Source organism: Zalophus californianus, chromosome X, assembly GCF_009762305.2.
Source record: "Zalophus californianus isolate mZalCal1 chromosome X, mZalCal1.pri.v2, whole genome shotgun sequence".
Taxonomy (NCBI): Eukaryota; Metazoa; Chordata; class Mammalia; order Carnivora; family Otariidae; genus Zalophus; species Zalophus californianus.
This window is the reverse complement of record NC_045612.1, coordinates 68744280-68769408: the sequence shown is the minus strand read 5'-3', so window position 1 is coordinate 68769408 and position 25129 is coordinate 68744280. Positions and strand designations below refer to the sequence as shown.

Genomic DNA, 25129 nt, shown 5'->3' with positions numbered 1-25129 from the left:
TTCCATCCTAAAACAGCAGAATACACATTCTTTTCTCTTCTATTTGTAAAGTTTCTATTTACTTATTTGACATATATAATATAGAGAGAGCACAAGCAGAGGGAGTGGCAGGCAGAGGGAGAAGCAGGCTCCTGCTGAGCAGGGAGCCTGATGCAGGGCTCAATCCCAGGACCCTGGGATTATGACCTGAGCCAAAGGCAGACACTTAACTGACTGAGCCAACCAGGCGCCCCTACACATTCTTTTCAAGTGCACATGGACATTCTCCAGAATAGAACACATATTAGGTCACAAAACAGACCTCAACAAATATAAAAAGATTAAAGTTGTACCATGCAGCTTTTCTGGCCAAAATGCTATGAAACTAGAAGAAAATCACAAGAAAAAATTTGGAAAGACCACAAATACAGGGAGGTTAAACAACATGCTACTAAACAATAAATGTATCAACTAGGAAATCAAAGAAGAAATTAAAAAATCGGAAGCAAATGAAAATGAAAATATAATTGTCCAAAACCTTTGCGATGCAGCAAAAGTGGTCCCAAGAGGGCAGTATATAGTATTATAGGCCCAGCTCAAGAAGCAAGAAAAATTCCAAAGCAACAACCTAACCTTACACCTAAAAGAGCTAGTAAAAGAACAGGTGAAGCCTAAAGACAGCAGAAGGAAGGAAATAATAATGATTAGAGCAGAAATAAATGATATAGAAACTATGAAACCAGAAGCTGGTTCTTTGAAAATATTAATAAAATTGGTAAACCTCTAGCCAGACTTATCAAAAAGACAGGAGAAAGGACCCAAATTAATAAAACCACAAATGAGAGAGGAGAAAGAACAACCAACACCACAGAAATCCAAACAATTAGAATATTATGAAAAACTATATACCAACAAATTAGACAACCTGGAAGAAATGGGTAAATTCCTAGAAACATATAAACTATCAAAACTGATAGAGGAAGAAATAGAAAACTTGAACAGACTGATAGTCTGCAAAGAAATTGAATCAGTCATCAAAAACTCCCAACATATGGAAGTCTGGGACCAGACAGCTTCATGTGCAAATTCTACCACTTATAGAACAGTTAATATCTATTCTTCTCAAACTATTCCAAAAAAAAAATAGAAAAGGAAGGAAAACTTCCATATTCATTCTATGAAGCCAGCATTACTCTGATACCAAAACCAGATAGAGACATCACAAAAAAAAAGAACTACAGGTCAATATCCCTGATGAACACAGATGCAAAAATTCTTAATAAAATACTGGCAAACTGAATCCAGCAATACAGTAAAAGAATCATTCACCATGATCAAGTGGGACTTATTCCTGGGTTGCAAGAATAGTTCAATATTTGCAAATCAATGTGATATACCACATTAGTAAAAGAAAGGATAAGAACCATGTGATCATTTCAATAGATGCAGAAAGGGCATTCAATAAAGTACAATATCCATTTTTGATAAAAATCCTCAACAAAGTAGGTTTAGAGGGAACATATATATCTCAACATAATAAAGGCCATATATGAGAAGCCCAAAGGTAACATAATACTCAATGGGGAAAACCTGAAAGCTTTTCCTCTATGGTCAGGAAGAAGACAGGGATGTCCACTCTCACCACTGTTATTTAACATAGTACTGGAAGTCCTAGCCACAGCAATCAGACAACAAAAAGAAATAAAAGGCATCCCAATTGGCAAGAAGGAAGTAAAACTTTCACTATTTCCACATGACATGAACCTATATATAGAAAAACACAAAAGACTCTACACAAAAACCTGCTAGAACTGATAAATGAATTCAATAAAGTCACAGGATACAAAATCAGTGTACAGAAATCTGTTGCATTTCTATAGACCAAAAATAAAGTAGCAGAAATGGAAATAAAGAAATCTGTGCCGGGACACTTGGGTGGCTCAGTCAGTTAAATGTCTGCCTTCAGCTCAGGTCATGATCTCAGGGTCCTGAGACTGCGTCCTGCATTGGGCTCCTTGATCAGCGGGGAGTCTGCTTCTCCCTCTCCCCTGCCTGCTGCTCCACCTGCCTGTGCTCGTTCTCTCTCTCTCTCTGAAAAATAAATAAATAAAATCTTTTTAAAAAGTCAATGCCATTTACAATTGCACCAGAAACAATAAGATACATGGGAGTAAACCAAACCAAAGAGGTAAAAAACCTGTACTCTGTAAACTATAAAACACGGATGAAAGAAACTGAAAAGGACACCAAGAAATGGAAAGACATTCCATGCTCATGGATTGGAAGAACAAATACTGTTAAAATGTCTATCCTACCCAAAGCAATCTACACATTTAATACGGTTCCTATCAAAATATCACCAGCATTTTACACAGAGCTAGAACAAACAATCCTAAAATTTGTACGGAACTACAAAAGACCCCAAACAGCCAAAGCAACCTTGAAAAAAAAAAACAAGTGAAGCTGGGGCATCACAATTTCGGACTTCAAGTTATATCACAAAGCTGTAGTGATCAAAACAGTATGGTACTGGTGCAAAAACAGACACATAGATGAATGGGATGGAATAGAAAACCCAGAAATGAACCCTCAACTATATGATCAATTAATCTTTGACAAAACAGGAATATCCAATGGTAAAAAGACAACAATGGTGTTGGCAAAACTGGACGGCAACACGCAAAAGAATGAAACTGGACCACTTTGTTACACCATAGCAAAAAATAAATTCAAAATGGATTAAAGACCTAAATGTGAGGGGTGTCTGGGTGGCTCAGTCGACTAAGCATCCACTCTTGATTTTGGCTCAAGTGATGATCTCAAGCCCTGCATCTGGCTCCATGCTGGGCATGAAGCCTACTTAAGATTCTCTCTCTCCCTTTCCTTCTGTTGCTCTGCCCTCTAAAAAAAGACCTATATGTGAGAAAGAGAGGCAAACCAAGAAACAGATTCTTAACTATAGAGAACAAACTGATGGTTACAAGATGATGTAGGGGTGCCTATGTGGCTCAGTTGGTTAAGCATCTGCCTTTGGCTCAGGTCATGATCCCAGGGTCCTGGGATCTAGCCCTGTGTTGGGCTCCCTGCTCAGCAGGGAGCCTGATTCTCTCTCTCCTGCTCTCCCTGCTTGTGCTTGCTATATCTCTCTCTTTGTCAAATAAATAAATAAAATCTTAAAAAAAAAGACGTGGGTGGGGGAATGGGTTAAATAGGTGATGGGTATTAAGGAGTGAACTTGTGATGAGCACCAGGTGTTGTATGGAATTGTTGAATCAGTATATTGTGTACCTGAAACTAATATTACACTGTATGTTAACTAACTGGGATTTAAATAGAAACTTAAAAGAGAAAATACACAGATGAGAAAAAACCATACAAAAGAGGTACTCAACTTCATATGTCATCAAGGAAATGCAAATGAAAAGAACAATGACCAAATTATGGAAAGAGTTCAGATGTATGTGTGTGTGTGTGTGTGTGTGTGTGTGTGTGTGTGTGTGTGTGTATCACATCTTCTTTATCCATTTATCTGTCGATGGACATCATTTTTTATATATATATAATATATATGTAATATATATGTAATGGAATATTACTCAGCTATCAAAAAGAATGAAATCTTGCCATTTGCAATGATGTGGATGGAACAGGAGAGCATTAAGCTAAGCAAAATAAGTCGGTCAGAGAAAGACAAATACCATATGATTTCACCTATATGTGGAATTTATGAAACAAACCAGATGAACATAGGGGAAGGGAAGGAAAAATATAAAAGACGAAAACAGAGAGGGAGGCAAACCATAAGAGACTCTTAACTATAGGGAACAAACTGAGGGCTGCTGGAGAGGAGGTGGGTGGAGGGATGGGGTAACTGGGTGATGAGCATTATTAAGGAGGGCACCTGAAGTAATGGGCATTGAGTGTTGTATGCAACTGATGAATCACTGAATTCTACGTCTGAAACTAATAATACAGTATATGTTAATTAAATTGAATTTAAATTTAAAAAATTAAAAAAATAAAGAACAATGATATACCACTACATGCCTATCAGAATGGCCAAAGTCTGGAACACTGACAACACCAAATGCCAGAAGGATGTGCAGCAACAAGAACTCTCACTCATTGCCAGTGGGAACGGAAAATGGTACAGCCACTTTGGAAGACAGTTTGGCAGTTTCTTACAAAATTAAACATATGATCTAACAATTGAGCTCCTTAGTATTTAACCAAATATATAAAATATGTATGTCCACACAAAAATTTGCACACAAATGTTTCTAGCAGCTTTATTCATAATTGTCAAAATGTGGAAGCAACCAAGATGTCCTTCAGTTCAGTAGGTGAGTTGATAAATAAACTGTGGTACAGCCAGACAATGGAATATTATTCACTGCTAAAAATGAAATGAGCTATTGAGCCATGAAAAGGCATGGAGAAACCCTAAATGCATATTACTAAGTGAAGGAAGCCAATCTGAAAAGACTACACACTGTATGACTCCAACTATGTAACATTCTGGAAAAGGCAAAACTATGAAGGCAGTAAAAAGATCAGTGGTTGCCAGATGTTGGAAGGGTGAGTCAGGATGAATAGGTGGAGCACAGGATTTTTAGGGCAGTGAAAATATTCTGTATTATACCATAATGACGGACACATGTCATTAACCAGAAAAATGCTATATCAAATATAATTTAAACTTTCTTTGTACAAAAGTTACCTTCAAGCCCAGTCCTCAATTTTCATTGTATTGTAGATATTCAGAAGGGCCAAATAATCATGAGTTCTAGTTGATTAAATGTCAGCAAGATGATTTAATGTAGTATTTTCCTCTTTGACAATACACTAGAACTATTTTTTTTAAAATCCTTCCAGAATAAAAATACATACATCATAAATGAAATCTCCCACTGGCACTTTCTGCTTCCCTGCCCTCTCCTTTTTTTTAATAACATCAGATTTATTGAGGTATAATTTACTATAGTAATATTCACCCTTTTTATATGCTCAGTCCTATGAACTCCATACTAGAGTTAAAATATATAACATTTCATCACTCCAGAAAGTTCCCTCATGCTCCCCTGTAATGAATCCTCTCCCCACCCCCATCCTTCCTCCTGGTACTCGCTGATCTATTTTTCTGCCCCATAGTTTTGCCTTTCCAGAATTTTATATAAATAAAATCATTTGTGTCTGGCTTATTTAACTTCGTGTAATGACTTTGAGAATTGTTGAAGTTTTTGCTGGTATCAATAGGTCATTCCTGTTTATTGCAGAGTTGTAATCTATTGTATTAACGTATACCCACTTATCCATTTACTGGTTAAAGTACATTCTGAGTTATTGCCAAGTTTTGGCAGTTATTAAAAAAAAAGCTGCTGAGTAATATTCCATTGTATATATATGCCATATCTTCTTTATCCATTCATCAGTCAATGGATATTTGGGCTCTCTCCATTTTTTGGCTATTGTAGATAATGCTGCTATAAACATCGGGGTGCATGTGTCCCTTTGAATTTGTATTTTTGTATCCTTTGGGTAAATACCTAGTAGTGCAATTGCTGGATCTTAGGGTAGGTATATTTTTAACTTTTTGAGGAACTTCCGTACTGTTCTCCAGAGTGGCTATACCAGTTTGCGTTCCCACCAACAGTGCAAGAGGGTTCCCCTCTCTCTGCATCCTTGCCAACACCTGTTGTTTCTTGTGTTGCTAATTTTAGCCATCCTGACAGGTGTGAGATGGTGTCTTATCGTGGTTTTGATTTGGAGTTCCCTGATGAGTGATGTTGAGCAGTTTTTCATGTGTCTTTTTGGCCATCTGGATGTCTTTTTTTAATGATAGAGAACAAACTGAGGGTTGACGGACGGAGGTGGGTTGGGGATGGGCTAGACGGGTGATGGGGATTAAGGAGGGCATGTGTTATGATGAGCACTGGATGTTGTATGTAATGATGAATTATGAATTCTACTCCAGAAACCGATATTGCACTGTATGTTAACTACCTAAAATTTAAATAAAATTAAAAAAAAAACAAGAACTAAAGCAAAACAAAAAAAGCTGCTATGAACATCTAGGTATAGGTTTTTGTGTAAACATAAGTTCTCATTTATCTTGGGTAAATACCTAGGAGTGGGATTTCAAGGTCATGTGGTAATTGTACGTTGAACCTCATAAGAATCTGCCAAACTGTTTTCCAAAGTTGGTGTACCATTTTGCATTCCCACCAGCAGTGTATGAGATTTCCAGTTCCCCTCCATCCTCTCTAGTAGCAGGCATTGTGATTTCTTAAAAACCTTTTTAGTGGGTATGTAGGGGTATCTCACTGTGGCTTTAATATGCATTTCTTGAATGATTACTGATATTGAGCATATTTTCCTGTGCTTGTCCTTCATAGTGTGTGTATATGTGTGAAATGTCTGTTCACATCTTTTGCCCATGTTTTAAACTGGATTGCTTGCTTTATTCTTATTGAGTTATGAGAGTCACTAACACTTGTGTTCTGGATACCAGTCTTTTTATCAGATGTGTGTGTTGTAAATATTTTTCCCAGCCTGTGACTTGCTTTTTCATTCTGATAACAGTATTTTATGAAAGGCAGAAATTTTAAATTTTGATAAATTCTAATGTATCAGTGTCTTTCTTTTATGGATCATACTTTTTGTTAATTTCTGTGAAATCTTTGCCTACCTTAAGGTCAGAAAGATTTTCTCCTACACTCTGTTCTGTAAGTTTTTTAGTTTTAAGTTTTACATTTAAGCCTATGATCCATTTGCATTAATTTTTGTATATGGTGTGACTATTGGTATTTATAAAGCTCTCTTAAGTGTGATTACATCTGATTATTATTTAAAAGAAAACTTGGAGGAAGGCACATCAGGAATTTTAATCCCCATTTTACAGATAAGAGGACAGGATTAGAGAAGTGCTGTGTGACTTGCTTAAGGTCCCATGGCTGATAAGAGGTGAAACTGCAAGATAAGAGGTAAAATTGTGATGAGAAAGTTCAGGTTTCCTGCCGTCCCAGGCCAGTACTTTTGAAGCCAGGCAGCTAGGGCTCAAGTTGGTGCCCCAGCAAAGCAAAGATTCCCAGTGGGGATCTGAGCAGCTTCTTAGGCATTGAGATAAGAGACACAGATGGTGGACTAGCCTTGACCCAACTGAGACTGCATTCCTCTAAGCAACTTGGGGTTCCACGATCGAAGAGAGCCAGAAACGGTCCTGGTACCTTGCTCGGGTGATACTCAGTGAATGCTTTTTGATGATGATATGAAGACTTGGAACATGTTCAGAGGAGAGCTCTGAAAGTACAGAGTTAGAAATTAAAGCTAAGGAAAAAAGTTAAGGCAACTAATATTATTTTGCCTAGAAAAGAGGCCTAAGAAGAAACTTGATAACAGCTTTCAAAGAAAAAAAAATGAGCTTTCTTTCTGAGGGGTAAGTAAAGGGAAATGGGCTGAAAGAATCTAAGTAAAATGGTAAATTTCTTCCTCCCCAGTGAGGACTGTTACAGACAGTTAAGAACCTTTATAAACAGAATAAACTCTTCTTATTTGAGTTTGGAGTCAGGGATTTGCCAAACATAGGCTCTGATGAAGGATTACATGACCTCTTGCACAGTGTCCTTAGAAATCTCTGGGTGGCTCCTAAATCTGCCTTGTTTCCTCATACAATTCTAGGAGGCCTTTGTCTGTGGACTTCCCTGCTCTTTAGTCTTAATATCTTTATAGGACTGTTCCAATGGCCAACACAAGCTTTACCTTAGCTCCTGAAGGCTCAATTAACTCCCATGCTCCTTGGCCCTGAAGCCAGGTAGAACATGCTTAAGGCTATAAATCTGGCTTAGCATGCCTGGAAGGGCCTAAAATGTTGGCTAGTCCAAATCTGACCCCGATTCTTGAATCCCCTGTTTTATATCTAGCATCTGCTTGCACACCTCCAATTATGGAAAGCTTCACTCATCCCAATAGAAGACATAATACAATGAACTTTGGACTAGGAATAAGAAGAGTTGGGTTTGAGTCCCAGCTCTGCCACTAACTTGCTGTGTGATCTTTGGTAAGTCCCTTCACATTTCTGGGCCTGTTTATCAGTAAAATGGTAGTGGAGGAATCTTTTTGTTTTAGTTTATGTTGGTTTAACTGCTGTTAACAAATGGCCCTCAGAAATTCAGTGGCTTAAAGGACAAGAAGTATGAAAGACTCCTAATTATTGGAAACAAACTGATGGTTGCTGGAGGGGAGGTGGGTGGGGGGATGGAGTAACTGGGTGATGGGCATTAAGGAGGGCACTTGATGTAATGAGCACTGGGTGTTATATGCAACTGATGAATCACTAAACTCTACCTCTGAAACTAATAATACTTTATATGTGAATTAATTGAATTTAAATTTAAAAAAAGAAGTTTCTTTATTTCTTATGCAATGTTCAGGGAAGGGGTTCCAGATTGGAGAGGGAACTTTGCTCCATGTAGTTATCTAGGGGCCCAGACGGAACTGATGGCAGTTCTACCAGTCTTAATACATGGCTTGCAAGGTCACTTTGTGGTTGTAGCTCACAGGAAAGCAGAAATCTCATGGGAGTTTTTTTATGGTCCTGGCCTGGAAGTGGTGTATATTATTTAACACACATCCTATTGGTCAGAATTCAGTCATATGGTCATACCAAACAGCCAAAGTAGCTGAGAAATGTAGTACAGCCATGTGGTGACTAGCTAGAAGATCCCGTCATAGACTTGATCTCTAAAGGCCCCCTACCCCAGCTCTGAAGTTCTAGGTGTGCTTATTAACTAAACTCCTGGTTCTCACATTGCCCCACTATAGGTGCTTATGGAAGCCACCTAACTTCTCTGACCATTAGGGACTAGCAGGATGGCAGTGAGGCCAATGCAATGTCCCCTGTGAAAGGCCAGAGAAGGAGAACTGAGATACCAGCTGCATCACTGGGTACCACGTTAAGCTAAGTTGTCTTTGTGCTTCTTTTCTCTGCAGCATGGGTAGGAGCCCTCTCAATGGGCATGATCTTCTTCTGTTCTCCCATTGTGAGTATATTCACTGATCGTTTGGGCTGCCGAATCACAGCAACTGCAGGGGCTGCTGTCGCTTTCATAGGCCTCCATACCAGCTCCTTTACCAGGTAAGGCTAGGAGTTGCTAGCCATTTGCCCGAGACTGAAGGTTGGCTTCTTTCTGTGCTTCAACTGGGGACACTTCTCATTGCAGAATCCGCTGTGGCCCTTTCCATGTAGGGTCCTCAAAGACCCTGCTCCTGAGAATCACTGTCCAGTGGGATTCATCTAGGTAGGGTCTCCAGGACACATTGGTATACAATATCCCCCAAAAGGACCCCAAAGTTCCAAAGTGGTGGGAGAAGCCTAAGCTTGGGGGTTCATAAAGCTGGGCCTAAGTCCAGTTTTGGCCACTAAATGGCTATAGCCACTCAATGATGAGTACCATTCCCCTATCTCAGTTTCTATATCTGTAACATGAGGGGATTAGACCAGATAGTCTTTTCAGGTCTCTTCCAGCTCTGCTATTCTATTCCCCCTTCAATATGCCACACAACTCATGACCTCACTTGCCTTCCTGGGAATGAGCTTCTGGAGTGAACGCATGTGAAACACCTACTTTACAGGATTCCTGAGGGAATCTTATATTGAAAAAGAAGTCAGCTGAACCCCAGGCTTTTTAGCATTTCTGGCTCCTTTCCAGGTATTTCTGGCTGCCAATGTATGGATAATTTGGGAAAGAAAAAAGATCATGTCTTGGGCATGAGAAGGGATGTTTAGCAGCATCCCCCACTGGAGGTCTAGACCTAGCACCCAGCTACCCAGCTAGGCCTAGGCTAACCTCAAACTCTGGTCCAGTTGGTCCTACTGTCAAAACTTGGCAGTATCAGGCAAGAAGCAGGCTGTAAGTTCATTCTCTTGTTTCTTTCTGCCAACCCTGCAGAAGCATGTCTGCAGGGGAGGGGAGAAATAAAAACCTTCCACCATGGCCTGAGGAATATGGGACTCCTAAAGAAGTCTGTTGACTTTCTGCCAAAGACACTTTGGAAGTTTTTATACTTCCTACTTCCAATTTGCCTGGGCTGGTGTACGACAATGCTGGCCTGGAGACATGGCTAACTTGTCAGGGACTTGCTTTCTGATCTTGGCTCACCAGAGAAGGACTATGGTTATACTCTCTAGGCCTAAGGTTCCACTCACAGTGGAAAATGATAACTGGGTTCTGCCACAACTGGGCCCTGTGAGAGGGAGCCAGCTTTTTTTTGACTTGAGCATTTCTGGCTACCCAGCCTACCCTCCAGCAGAGCTTGGATATGGCCTACAATGATTTCTTGGCTTGGTCCCATCCAACTGGGACAGAGGAGGGGAAAACCATGTCCTGCTTGGAATGTGCTCAGCTCTCCTATGGCAGCCCCCCCTCCCAAACCCTTTCAGGATCCCTCTGGTGGCTGGCCTCATTTGCCTTCAGCAAGCTGGTGCCTGGCCCCTTGAGGGAAGGAGCTAGGCCTCAGAAGTGGCTCCAGTCTCAGCACTACACAGCAGAGACCTGTTTTTTAACGCAGAGCAGAGCAAAGTGTAAACAAATTAGCAACATACGGATCCCATTTCTCTTCCAGTACACATCAGCTCAGTTACAGGAGGGGAAGGAGCTCGGATGTATTTTTTTCTGGCACTCATCTTTAGGCACAATGGAATAGGCATTCTGTTCTCCAGCCCCTAAGCCCTTCCCCACCCCCTTTGCCTTTTCTGTAAGAATATCTTTAGAGCCAAGAAACTTTCTGGATGGCTTCATGTCCAGTGGAAAAATGGTTCTGCTTGTGGCTAGCGCTCTAAGTCATCCTTCCTGTTGTCTGAATCAGGGTTCTGAGTTCTTTTAGATGGCATGAGATGGGACAGAGTGTAGGCAGGGCTGGGGAAGTCTTGGCAAGCCTATGCAGGGGCTTCCTGTCTTGAGGCCCTGCTAGAAATAGATCTGTCAGACAGCACTCTGAACTAAATCCCATGCTTTGCTGGACCTCTCCTTGAAGGTCTCCCTTAGACCTTCTTAACTCCTCTCCCTTACACAAGGCCCCCAGACCAGGCCAGTCTCCAAAAATCTGACAGAAGAGGAGCAGTTGGCTAAGCTATGTGTTCCAAGTGGAGGCAACCCTTTTAAAACTAAAGCTTTTGCTCATATCCAGTGAATATAAGCAGATGAAAAGCAATCTTGCCATTTGCAACAATATGGATGGGGCTAGAGAGTATTATGATAAGTGAAATAAGTCAGTCAGAGAAAGACAAATACTTCAGTCATATGTCAAATTTAAGAAACAAAACAGATGAACATGGGGTATGGGAAGAGAGAGGCAAATCATAAAACAGACTCTTAACTATAGAGGACAAACTGATGGTTACCAGAGAAGTGGGTTGGGGGATCGGTTAAATGGGTGATGGGGATTAAGGAGTACACTTGTTGGGATGAGCACCAAGTGTTGTATGGAAGTGTTGAATCACTATATTGTACACCTGTAACTAATATTACACTGTATGTTAACTAACTGGAATTTAAATAAACATTTAAATAAAAATAAAGGAAAGCAACGGTGATATAGTTGTCTTAGAATCATGAGTGCTAACACCACATCATCTCTATAGCAGAGGCCTAATCCTTTGCTGTATGAGGACTGGGTCCATCTATGGAGAGCAACGGCCTGACCATGGAGAGTATTAGTTAATTAAATGGTCAGATAAGAACTATTGCAAAATATGTGGAAACTTCAAAAAGAAAACAAAATTCTTCACTAGGTTGTGCCAATATTGTCTAAGGGCAGACGGCTGGCCAAGCTGACCTTCCCGTGGCCTTTTCTCTTTTGACACTTTGCCTTCTGTTACAGAGGCTTATGGCCACAGCAGAACCTAAGAGTTTTAAGCCAGAACCTGTCTTACTTGGCCAGGCCCACAATTTCTTTGAGGCTCCACTTCTCATCAAGCAGTCAGGCTACTCTGGGAGGCTAAGCCATACCATGTCCAGCAAACAGGAGCCAGGATCTGGAAGTTAAAGGGACTCCTTACTTCAGGATCCCCAGGGAGATCATCTAAGGTCTGGAGTAAAGGGTCTTGGGATATCCAGACCTTGGGTAGGGTTGGGGATGAGGTTTCTCAGGAACCTACCAGCCATTTTCTGAAATGTGAAGGGCCCTGAGCATAGAGAAAGATAGTAGAGTCCCATGGAAGATCTTGACCTTCCAGGATCTTGGCTCCCTGCAGACCTTTGTTGTTACTTGGGATAAAGCTTTGGCTACCAGCCTACACATGGTGTCTAGGTGAGCAGTAGGTGAAACTGTTCTAAGGCCCTGACTTACTCCTTCTAGCCTCTTCTCCAGCCACTGCATAGGTTGGTTCTGACATTCTTTTGAGCAATTCTCTTTGATGGGGTACTATGATTCAAACTAGAGTCATGCAGACCTAGAGTCAAGTCCAAGCTTTGCTGATCCCCAGTTATGCTACACTGGGTAAATTACTTCTCTGAGACTCTGTTTCCTCATCTGCAAAATAGGGATAAGAAAGTCCTGTTCTTTGTCTATTCTGAAGGTCAGTGGTAAGTGGGGTTGTGGGTTATGGTGGGGGTATGAAGGTCTCAGGAGGGTGATGGGAGAGGGCAGGTGGATTGCTGGTCAGGCTGCTGAGAATAGCTCTTGGTGTTTCTCCCACAGCTCCCTAAGCCTGCGTTATTTCACCTATGGGATTCTCTTTGGTTGTGGCTGTTCCTTCGCCTTTCAGCCATCTCTCGTCATCCTGGGCCACTACTTCCAACGCCGTCTGGGTCTGGCCAATGGTGTGGTGTCTGCTGGGAGTAGCATCTTCTCCATATCCTTTCCTCTTCTCATCAAAACACTGGGGGCTAAGATCAAGCTCGCCCAAACCTTCCAGGTGCTGAGTACCTTCATGTTTATTCTTACGCTGCTTTCGCTCACCTACCGGCCACTCCTACCCAGTTCCCAGGACACCCCAAACAAGAGAGGTGTCCGCACCCTGTGCCAACGCATTCTGTCTCAACTTAGAAAGTACTTCAACATGCGAGTATTCCGCCAACGTACCTACCGCATCTGGGCCTTCGGGATTGCTGCTGCTGCCCTTGGCTACTTCGTTCCCTATGTACACCTGGTAAGGAATACTAGGGTGGACCCACCTTACCTCCAAGAAGCTGCCCTTAGTCTGCCCGAGGTCCAGAGGGTAGGGGTGAAGGACAGTGAAAGGGCAGAGCTGGGACCTTTGGAAAAAGAGACCAATGTTTGAAGAGATGCAGAGTAAGAAAGAACAGACTGAGGGAAGACCTCAATGGAAAAAGGGAAGAGTTCCTTAGGGGAAAGCCCATGCTTTATCAGTGGGGTTCCCACTGATAAATCTAGATAGGTTTTCAGAAGATAACATCATTGGGATGGAAGACTGGCCCAGATGACCCAAGGATAGGGTTTCCTAAGAGTGTATTCTATGGAATGCTGGTCTTTGTGGTCAAATGATCTGTTCAGGAATCGACACATAATCAATATTTCTAGCTTCACATTGTTGCAATCTTTTAAAGGTACCAAAAATCCAGCAGTAAAAGAAATCCATTTAGCTTTATTTAACCATTATCCACCCAAATTCTACTTCCACAGAACTGTCAGTTGTAGTCCAGTTATTATCTTCCATAGACCTCGTGTTTCTTAAAACACACTTCTGGAAGCATTATATGGAAGTTGGTGGATCTTCTCCCCTGGTGACCTGCTGTTGCCCCAGGCTATCAGTTCTGGGTCAGGGAATGGGGAGATTTTGGGGGAGCCCTTGGATTTTCTTAGTTTTTAAGGCTGTCTGTAGTCTGTCCTGCCAGAGCTTGGAAGGGGCTTGGAGATACCCACTCCCCTCAGCTATTGCTCAGAAGCCCAGAATCCAAAGAGCAAAGGCATACGAAGCCTTTTAAGCAATTAGAAGCAGCCAGAAAGCTTGTTCCGGAGCTAGGGCTACAAAGGAGGGGGTTGTAGGGGAGGGAGCTCTTGCCATGGTCCAGGAAAGTAAGCAGTAGAGGGTTTTGGATATGCAAACAGTTAACCAGTCAGCTCCTTTTCTTCCTCCTGTCCCTGGGGGTCCTGGTGCTATGCTTTTCAGATGAAGTATGTGGAGGAGGAGTTCTTGGAAATCAAGCAGACCTGGGTGCTCTTGGTGTGTATTGGGGCTACCTCAGGCCTTGGGCGCCTTGTGTCAGGCCGTGTCAGTGACTCCATTCCTGGACTTAAGAAGATCTACTTGCAGGTGAGTGTGACCACCCTGCCCTGACCACAGTAGTGTGGGGAGGGCCTGCCACAGATGCTAGGTAACCCCCAGCCTTTGGGATAGAATGGTAGGTTATGTCATTACTGTGCCCTGGGCCCCAGCTTTGACACGAGCTTATTGTTCAACATGGGAAAGTCGATCAAATTCTCTGAGCCTCAGCTTCCCTTCTTTCAACTGAAGACTGTCATCCTTGTTCTGCCTCCTTCATCAAAATGGAGTGAGGATCCAGTGAGAGGAGTGTATAAATGGAAACTCTAAGAACGCTTTCAAAGAAAGCATTTATTAATAATAGCTCTTCCATCTGAAATAGGGAAACTGAGGCCAGGAATTAGATGTTGTCCCCATTGAGGACTGATCTCCTTGCTCTCCCATACTCTCTTGGAAGGCCTTGGGCATCTGTAGTATTCTGTGGCCCAGTGTTTCTCTCCTTTAAGTCCAGTTTCAAGTCATTCACTCCTTATACTTCCATAGTCACTTGTACCAGGCATTGGCTCTCAAATGCTATCTTCCTGATGGACACCAAAAAAGTGCCAGAAAACACAACCTTACTTTCCCTCTATGGGCCTCACTTTCCTCATTTGTGCAATAAGAATAATTCTCGCCTTTCCTATCTCACCTCGCAGGCGAGGATCAAAATTTCTTTTGACAGGTGTGACCAGGGTTTGGGAAGTAAAAAATGTTAGAGCCATGCAAGATTTTAATCCTTCGGACAGTAACACAGTGCCTCATATTGTGGGCAGTATCCACCTAGATGCTAGAAAGGCCACTTTCTGTGTGAATTGGGCTCTGGTCTGGCTTGAGACTACTGTTGAAGCTGTCTCTTTGTCTACCTGGCATCAGTATTGCCTTTCTGACCTTGTTCATGCTTTTTGCCCCTGCAGCTGGGTTTACCAGAATGTACATGAATGTGGAACCCTGTGAAGGGGCAACAGCAGCCCCTCAAAACATGTGGTCACAAATGATCCATTAAAAAGGTGGTTGAGTTCTGACTCTCCTGGTAAAGCCCTAAAAGCCTTTCCAAGGGGCTCTGACATAGTCAGGATTTCTCTGTCTTCTGACAGACCCAAGCGTTTTCCTTAATACTCTCAGATGTCTTAGACAAGAATATGATTCAAGTTTTCTGTTGTGTTTAACTCTGTGTTAAATTTGCAAAAGCTGGTGAATCTGCTTTGTCTGAGCTAGGGGTGCCCTTATGGTTCATCCAGTCCAACTTCTCATTATACAGAAAGATTCATATAGTCATGGCAAAGTTGAATTCATATGTAGCACTTTTCTCATATTCCACTTTACGCTAAGTAATGGATGGCAGAGCTATGTCCCAGAGATAAATGACTTGACTGAAGTCAACTCAAAAGACCGTGATTGAGGTAAACCAGTTATGAAATTCTGAATTCCTGTGCAAATATCAGCGAGTGCCTTATCTGGGTAGCTTTTTGCATAGGAGAATGTGTGGCTTTTTCAGCCTCTTCCATATGCCACCCCTGCAGGTCTTCCCTGTCATTATCATTTGCTCCAAGATGCTAACCGTGCTGGAAATCAGGGTAAGCTAGCATTTGGCCAGGACTTTATTTTGAGGAAAAGCAGCAGCCCCTGCCTAGCCATATAGCTCATTTCTCACCACAGTCCCTAGGAGAGAAATAGGGCCCAATCAGCTTTTGCTTTCTATTGTGCAGAAGGAGTTCCAGAGGAGGTAGAGGCATTGATTAGTCAGAAGCAGAACTAGACTTAGAGCCCAGGGCTTCTGTTGACCATTTCCCCTACCCACCCAACACCTTCTCTCCCCTTTTCCAGTCTTACTTGACCCAGTTTTACCACTTAGAGTAATACAAAAATAATCTTAGAATGTTATAGCTAAAATATATTTCTATCAATTGTAGTCCAACTCCCTCATTTTACAAATTGAGGAACTGAAGCCTAGAAAGGGAAAGTGATTTGTCCAGACTCATCTTGCTGGCAAATGTCTCAGGCAGAGAGAACAAGACATGGATAAATTTCTTTCTCTTGAGCTACTCAAGATACTCCATCACAGGAATTTGCCTCACTTTCTCCCTGGGTCAGATGTAGGAGTATAGGCCTGGCAGAAGAAAGGAGTGTATACAACTTCAGATTCTGAAGAGATATCCACTAGACCCTGTGGTTCCCACTACTGGCAAAGACCCAGACACATGTATCTGGCGTCAAGCTCCTGGACAGTCTGTTAGAAAGAAACGGTGACAACCTGCAGGACAACCTCACTTTGGGCCAATTCTTGAGGTCTGATTCTCAGTTCAAATAGGTATTTTAATTTCTAAACTTGGCAAGGCCTCATGGAGGATGTTAACGGGCAGCTAGATACGATAGGTAGTAATGACAGATGACTGAAATCAGTTAATGGGGTCCTTTGTGTTTTATAATGGTATTAACTCTTAATTGCCATACCATTATGACTTGGTTGATAGGTGGGTCTTGTTTTATCTTATAGTTGTGCATGAATCTCCTAGAGGAGAAACTGGGATATCAGGGTCCTTATTCTTAGATTCCACCTAGGTATCCCAAAACAGCCTAGGCAAAGTTCAAGAATCTTCCAACAAAGAGATTTCCTCAGATGGCACAGCCAGGACATTTCTTATCCTCTCTAAAACCCAACTGATCAACCTAGCAAACCCACTGCCAGTACAACACAGAAAATCTTCAGGGTTTGAAACAGCCTTGACCCTCCTACCCCATCCATGTGGTGATGTGGTGATTTACCCTTCCTGGGTAAGTTTCCCTGCCTGTGTGAAGGATTAGAAAATCCTGGGTCCTGTCAAGGACTTGGTAAACAGATCAGGTCTTAGCCCTGACCCTGGGATGACCTGGCTCTGCTGGCTAGAGTGGGTGGGAGGAGGGGGTTTATTTCTCTTCCTACAGCCCTGGTCTTCAGTCTGGCTCACTGACACAGGTTGCAGATGACCTTAATCAAAAGATCAGCTGTGTTTCCAGTTGCTCTTCTCTCTGTTGAGTGGGAAAAACTAGCCTTTGGACAGGCAGTTTCTTTGTTTTGGAGTCAATTTGCTCAGCCCAAAGAAAGCCCAGTGGCTAGTCAATGCCCCTGAGCTGGCTTCAGCCTCCCTAGAACACCTCCTAGTGTCTTGGTTCTCCTTAAAGTCCCCTTTGTTGCCCTTTGCATGGTGCCCAGCCAAGTCCAGAGGACCCCACAGCCATGCTATCTGAGATGGTGGTGTGTCCCATGTCCTAAATCATAAGGAACCTGGGTGAACCTCCCAGTGGTTTCCTTCATGACAAGGTGTTTTCTAAAAGGAGCCACCCACATAAACGGGCACTGGGTCCTTCCTCATTTCAGGAAGCTCTGACTTCCATTCATGCCCCCATCTAATCATCATCCAAGTTATCCTTACTTTCTTCCCTTCCTCTCCCATATCTTGGATCTGAGAACACCAGCATGGTCTGATTCCGACCCTAATGCCTGGGACAGCCAAACGCAAGATCAGAACAACAGCAATTTCCTTTAGCTTAGAGTCCAGTGAAGAGACAACTTCTTAAGGACAGGGGCCATACCCCCTAATTTTTTAAAAAAAATCTTGATGGAATCACAGTTAAACAGGAGCTCTCTTAAAAACCTTGAATCCTTCAGTGCAGGACTTAGAAGGCGCCTAAGTAAGTATTTAGCCTAACTGTTCTCTGTTGACAGCCTCCATTCCAATTTATAGATGGTGGAAATGAAACCCTGAGAAAGGAGATATGATTTGCTATGTGGTCTTGACTGACAAGCACAACATGACCTAAGGCCCTTGCTCCTCTAGGTCATCTCCTTCCTGCTCCTGGGCCTGATGTCCATGATGATTCCCCTATGCCGGGGCTTCGGGGGCCTCATCGTTGTCTGCCTCTTCCTGGGCCTGTGTGATGGCTTCTTCATCACCATCATGGCCCCCATCGCATTTGAGCTGGTGGGCCCAATGCAGGCCTCACAGGCAATTGGCTACCTCCTTGGCATGATGGCCCTGCCGATGATTGCTGGGCCCCCCATTGCAGGTGAGGCTGATATTACAGGGAGGGCATGAGTGGGGGAGTCCTGTCTTCCCTGGGCCCTAGCAATCCTGAGCAACTCTGCTTGAAGTCCCTTTTACTCTTATTTTCTATTTAAGCAGCCTTGTTAGAGTGCATGAAACCCCTTACCACTATTGGTGGAAGAGGCTAAGTACAGTATATGTGCATGGATTCATTTTCTGGGAATGGGCTTTTCATGGCTCTCTCTCTGTTTCAGTGGGGTTTTATTTTAGACAGCCTGGCTGATTCCAAGAGGGTAGAGAGAGAAATGGGTTTGGCCTTCTTGATCATTCTATTGGTCCAGTATCTTCTCTCTCTCTCTCTTTATAGGAAAGGAATTATTTGCAAGGTAGTTGGGCAGGAAGAGAAGAGAAAGTGGACCCCAGCTTTATTAAGGCTTAGAGATCCCCCCTCCTTCTCCATTGGCTTCTGAACTGAGCCTGTAGAAGAGATTTGATTAAAGCCAAATCCCAGGACTGAGCCAGTGAAGCTTACTTCCAGCAGGCAGCAGGCAAAGTGTTGGCTCGCAGTCCTTCAGTACTCCCAGTTTCCTTCTCCACTCTCCAAGATGGGCATTGTTGATATCCCAAGGAACATAGGAAACAAAGAAAAACCAATGAAAAGAGAACTCCATTTCTTTTCTTTAGGATTTATTGCAAATACTGATTCATGGGCTAGCCTCTCTAGATTGGCCAACTGGGCTAACTCAACAAATATCCCTTGAACACCAATTCTGTGTAAGGCATTGCAAGGGCATGTCATGCTGTGTGACAGTGACAAAAGCTTCCACCCGGCCCTTGTGCAATAGCCACACTGCTCACTGGGAGAGGGGAGACTCCTCCCAGCCTCTGATCCCAGAGGTGGATCCCAGAATCCACATCTCTTTCTACTTTGCTTACCATCTAAGCAACTCAAAGGTTTACTTGCCTTTCCTCGGTAGTATTTCTGGGCTCATCTTTCCTATGAGGTACCCCACATTAGCTTCTGAAGGCAAGCAGGGGAGTTCTTGCATACCATGCCAACCATATTCATGGTATTGGCAACTTATAGGAACCCAGAGGGGCCAACCATAACTGTAACTGGGATGAAGAATATATATTGCCTTCTCAGGGTAAATGGGAAATTCAGAGAAAGAGAAAATAGGAACTTAGCTGAACTGTTCCACAAGAACACTCTAGTCTAAGTTGGGGGTTGAAGGGTATATCACTATGAATCAAGACAAGGCTTGGCCATCTTTTGTGGAACTCTTTTAAACTAGGTTCCCTCCTAACTCCATACCTAGGAGCAAATGGAAGTTAAGCTGTAGCTTCATGAAAGTGAAAAAATGGAGAACTTTAAGAGAAGCTTCATTAGCCCCTTTCATAATAAGCATTAACCCCAAGGGCCTGCATCCCCATTACCTCAGGAAGGAGCCATCTGACTTCGCAACGGAGGTTTTATTTATTTATTTTTTCACTAGGAATGTTTAAATTGAGGGGGCATTTGGGTCAAGGTAGTGCAGGTCAAGGTTCTCTGGATAGGCATTGTTATGGCCCCTGAAAGAGGCAGAGAGCACCTTTGGGCAGGAGGGCAAAGCTGAACTTGATTTGTCTTTCTTGACTGTTTCAGGCCTCCTCCGCAACTGTTTTGGGGACTACCATGTGGCCTTCTACTTTGCTGGTGTGCCCCCCATCATTGGGGCTATAATCCTCTTCTTCGTACCTCTGATGCATCAAAGGATGTTCAAGAAAGAGCAAAGGGATTCCAGCAAGGATAAGATGTTGGCCCCTGACGCAGACCCCAATGGGGAGCTGCTGCCGGGTTCCCCCATCCCTGAGGAACCAATCTAATGCATTTTCCTTGCCGTTGTGTGTTCCTCCCCAACCCTTTCCCTTCACCCCACCTGCTCAGCATTTACATTTTTGCCATCAGCACACTTGTTCTCAAACATGCACACACAGCAGTTCATCCACCTGACCAGCCCCTTGGAGCCAAAGCTCATGTTAAACTCATTAACCAAATTTTCCCTGTGAATGCCTTTAAATTTGCCAGGGTCCTTCTCTCAGGATCTAGGAAAGCTTGGAATCTCCCTGGCCTTTGGAACATCTCCATATACTTTCTAATACCTGGAGATGGTACCTCCTGGCCCCAGCTTGCTAGTCACCCACTAAAAGCAACTTCCAAAGGTGCTACCGTGTCCCTAGGAGCCTGGTGGGAAGACCCAAGCCTCTGTGTGCTCAGGAGTTCCTTGCCATCTATCCTTGGGAGCCATTGGTAAGGGGGCAGAGAAAGGGCGGAGAGGTAAAATCAGACAAGGAGACTTGCTTAGTTTCAGAGTCTCTTAGGGTTGTGGCTTCCCAAGAGCTATGGGTGACATCACTTTACAAGTGTACAAGTAAGTCTCCCCACCATATAGTTGGTTAACAATCTGCTTCCTTCCTCCCTTGTTTTTTTTTTTTTTTTTTTCTCTACTGCTTCTTTTTCTATTTCTTTTTAGGACTGTCATAGATGCATGGGTGCTTGAAGACAGAAGGGACTTAGAGCTTGGGCCAATCAGCCTCACCTTGGCCTAGCCCACCCCTAACATGATCATCAATTCCACTCATCTCAGGCTGAGCCACATCTCACTTTTTGGCTCAAGCTGCTATAATTATAAACTGGAAGAGTCAAATATCACATAGGGAAGGGACTTTAAACACCAAAATTTCCACTCACTGATTTTTACAGGTTTCCCAGGCCAGTGCATTAACCTGTAGGCACTTCCAGCTCCCCATCTGTGTATTCACCTGTCAAAATGTGAAGAAGTTCCTTTCATCTCAGCAGGCAAAGGAGGACCGATGATGGGGGAGGGCATGGTTGGGGGAGGGGCAATAATTATTGACCTGGCAAAGGACCAACTTCTCCATCTCTCATTAGTCATGATAGGTTAATATTTCCACCTGGGTCAGGGTGGGAAAGGGGCTGTTTTAGGGAAAATCCCATTCCCAACCTGGATCCCCAAAAGGTAGAGGCAGAGCTACATGTAGGATTTAACAATTTCTTTTAGGAAGAGGAAAGCATCTTAACCTTTACCACCCAATATATCTCCCATGCTAGGTATCCTGAGCCACTGCTTAGTGGGCATTAAAGGTGCCAGGAAAGTAGGCTCTGGACCATCTTAATCCTTCTGAAATAGGTGCCAGATGCTTCCCTATGCTCAGATTCTGAGCAACACTCTTACTGAAGAGCATTCCCAGCGAGGCTGTGTCCAAGCTAGCACAACTCACCTCCTTAGGAGATCAGCCTCTCTCCTTACTTGGCCTCTTTGTGTCTCTTTCTCTGTATTCTGGGCCTTTGTGCTCCTGTTACCCTAATCTTTCATCACCTTCTTGTCAGGCATCCTTGGCTGTTACTTGGAGCTAACAGTGACTTACCACCCTAAGCCAGGGCCATCCAGGGCCAGGAGGATGAGGTTACCTGTGAGAGGCTCCAAAGAAGACAGTGGTCCCTAACCATGACATTTTCCGTTACAAACAGGCAGCTGGGACATGGTTGGCCTATGATGGCCTCATTCAAGGCCAAAGTCCTACGCCCCCTCCATTGGTCCTAGTCCAGCTTTTATCAACTTCCCAAAGGAAAACTCACTGGCTCTTAGCCCTGTGGGTAGGAAGGGGCCTAATTACTATCCTCCTGGATTAAACAGCAGTGGGAAAGGAGAAGCTGAGCCCCAGGAGCCTTGTAACTCCAAGGAGAGACCACTGAAAATGTTGGAGCAATAAAGCCCCTGTGTCCATTCTTCCTGTCTCTCCCCCACCAAATCATTGGAGGGCAGGTCTGCAGGGCCTCCTTTGTTGTTCAAGGTGAAGAAAGCTCTTAAAAATCAGGCTGCCAACCACTTCTCTCCAGATGAAGGAAAGACATTCACAGGTCCCAAATCTGCCCTATCAGTTGTCACATAACATAGTGGGGTGTCAGTTTACTTCTTCCACATATGTGCATGTACATGTGTGAGCTTGTGTGCTTTTGGAGAGAATGTCAGTTGGTGAAAGCAGCTCAGTATTAATATTTAGGGTAGGATGCAGCCTCTAATGCACCACAGTTAAATCTAGGAGAACGAACAAAATTTGGGAGCTTGAGATCTGGGACATTTAAATCCTCAAAAGGTTTGGAACAAAATAAACAGATCTAAAAATGTAGATTTGGTATGTGTGTTGCCTACAGGGTGAAATAGTCTTAACCTAGTTAACAGCAGGAAGTTTGGTTTCAAAACTGAAATCTCATTTCAAATAAAATTTATGCCAGGGTCTATACTCTCTGTAAGAGCAGAAATTGGAAGAGGATCTATAGGGGATTTAGAGTTGGATGGACTTTTCAGGATTAGATTTTTAGGGAGCTCTGAAGTGGAAAAGTAGTCACTTTACAAAATGAGAACACAGTAGCAGAGGCCAAGTGGAGGCCTCATGAAGGCCACCACCTTGCTACATACATGCCATGTTGAAAATGGGCAAAGACCTTAGGAACAATCCATTTTAATCCTCTCCCTTGTTATTGATGGGAGAACCTGAGGGAACTGGTATAGCTGGGTTACACAGCCAGACAGCAACAGACCCTGGAATTGGTGATGCGGAAGAAAGACCTACAACAACGACAAAGCTGGGAGTAACTTTGTCCATCCTCTGCATTGATTTAAGTGGGGAAACTGAGGCCTAGATATAGCAAGGGACTGAGCAGGTTCACATAGTTCATCAGTGACAGAGCATGCTGAGACTTGAATTCAGGTAATTGACTTCCAGTCCAAACCCCTTATTTTACAGATGAGGAAACCAAGTTAATAAGGGAAATGACTTGTCTACTTCATTTAACAACTATGTAGCAAGCCCATTTCCACAAGGGCGTCAAAAGGACCAGCTCCAAGCAAAAATGAAATCTGAGCAAAGTTTGATTTTAGCATATCCCATTTTTTTTTCCACGATTACCCTCATTCCCAACCAACACATACTTCTGGTGTTGTCTCTTCCCAAGCACTCCAGACTTTCATGCAGCCTTGGCCTTGGAAAGCTGGTCCCACTTACTGCTCTTCCACCCCCAGGAAACCAAGAGGTACAAATAAAGTCCATCTCTCTGTGGCCATACACTGAACAGGGGAGGGATAAAGAGAGAGGACTGGGGGTTCTCTTTGAGAGAGGGTGGTTTACTACTCAGCTCTTGATGATTGTTGTTTCTCCCCTGACTCAGTGCAGACATCCCCAGGCTGCCAGCCTCCTCATCTCCTCCCAATGAGACTAATTACTCTGTCCTGTTGCCTAGTCCTAGGCTCTCCCACCCAAGTTCTGCCCCCTCAGCCCCTCCAGTAGCCTCAAGGCCCCAGTCTGTGTTTGATCACTCAGATCATTAGATTTCAAAGCCGTGGAATCCCATAATTTTTATGAGCACATGCTCTCCTCCAGGGCCTTTTCATGTCTGAAGAGGGAGCCAGCAAGCTCCCTGCCACTTCTCCACAGTAACAGAGCAGGCCAGCTGAAAGGAATTATGGGTACCCCCAGGAAATCCTTGATGTCTGACAGCTGGTGCCTAGATAGGGTGGGTGCTGGTTTGAACCAGAACCCTTGAAGGAAGTTCTGAAAGTTTAATGGGCTGAAATGTACAGGAGACCCCAGAGGCACAAAGAAAGGGATTAGATACCCAACTCCAGCAGGGATTGAGGAGGTTTTGCTTTAGAAAGCTCTCAATTCCTGCCTTTTAGCTCTCCCTAGTGGTCACCAGAAGCAGAGTTCCATGACTGATTTTCAAGTCATAAATATTTTCTAGGGACCTGCTATGTGTCAGGCACTCTGCTAGAACTCGGGGATTTCAGAATGAAAGCAGAGGTGGAGAGAACTAAGAGAAAAAAAAAACACAAAAGGAGTTTGTACTATCTTTTATCTGAGATACCTTTTTCTCTTCTGGATCCCAGCAGCCCAGAGCATACTGACCTCAGAGCCTTTGGGACAATACAGGAACAACCAGGGCCCTTCCAGGACCAGGCCCCAGCATTTCCACCTCCTCACTGCCTGGCGACTGGCCTCCTCCTGGCCAAAGCCACCTGGAAGAACTATGTGCTCCTTAGCATTGGTTTCCTGCTGAGCCAGAGCCCAGCCGGATAAAATTAGCCCATTGCTCACATCTAACAAGTGTCAGAGCTGAGCCCAGCAGCACTCTTGCCTGGTCGGTAGGACGCCTGGATTGACAGCACCTGTCGAGGGCCCCCCAGCCCAGAGCCTCCGTGCGCCCCAGGCCTACCTGCTCCAGGGATGGGAGGCTAGAGACAGGCGAACATTACCCCTTTTCCACTGCACACCCACCCTATACTGCCCTTGAAATGACTGGTCTCTGGGATCCGGGGATGGGGTGCTAACCGGTACGACTTCCCACCAGGTCTCCCCACCCACCCGACACTCACACTTGGGGAGTGCCTGGTGATGGAGATGGGGCTGGGGTCCCTGGGGCCCTGGCTGCAGCATCCCTTGGTTCTGCCACTGGCCTCTGGTCACTTTGGGTGGGGAAGGGCACAGCTCCTGCCCCTCCGTGGCTCTCCATCCACTTCCGCGTCTGGGAAAGGTAAGAACCTGGGAGACCCGCCATGGACATACAACTGACCCTGCTATTCAGATGGGAATCAGGACCGGCCAGGGGAAGGGGGTGGGAAGGAAGGTGGGAGAACCTAACCCCAGGCCCTGCCAACTGTTCCGGGAGCCAGATGAATAGACTGCAGCTGCCATGTGTCCAGGGCTTGGGTCCTCCTCGATCCCCTGCCCCCACTGCCCTGCCCGTACCACCACCACCAGGGACTGCAGTGTCGCTGCCCCCATGGAGCGCTTGATCCAGAGTCCTGGA

General features: G+C 44.0%; 1 protein-coding gene across 2 annotated transcripts in view; it reads left to right on the top strand.

Annotated features, from left to right (window-relative positions):
- The window catches only part of SLC16A2 (solute carrier family 16 member 2), a 121258-nt gene extending 98806 nt beyond the window's left edge, over positions 1–22452 (top strand). Inside the window, exons 2-6 of one of the 2 annotated variants that reach the window (XM_027608958.2) lie at positions 8968–9112; positions 12676–13126; positions 14108–14251; positions 18055–18283; positions 19907–22452. In XM_027608958.2, the coding sequence (XP_027464759.1) occupies positions 8968–9112; positions 12676–13126; positions 14108–14251; positions 18055–18283; positions 19907–20127 (1190 nt within the window). In that variant the 3' untranslated portion in view covers positions 20128–22452. The remainder of the gene's footprint in view (positions 1–8967; positions 9113–12675; positions 13127–14107; positions 14252–18054; positions 18284–19906) is intronic. The other variant, XM_027608959.2, reaches the window with a different exon arrangement.
- Positions 22453–25129: the final 2677 nt, after the last annotated feature.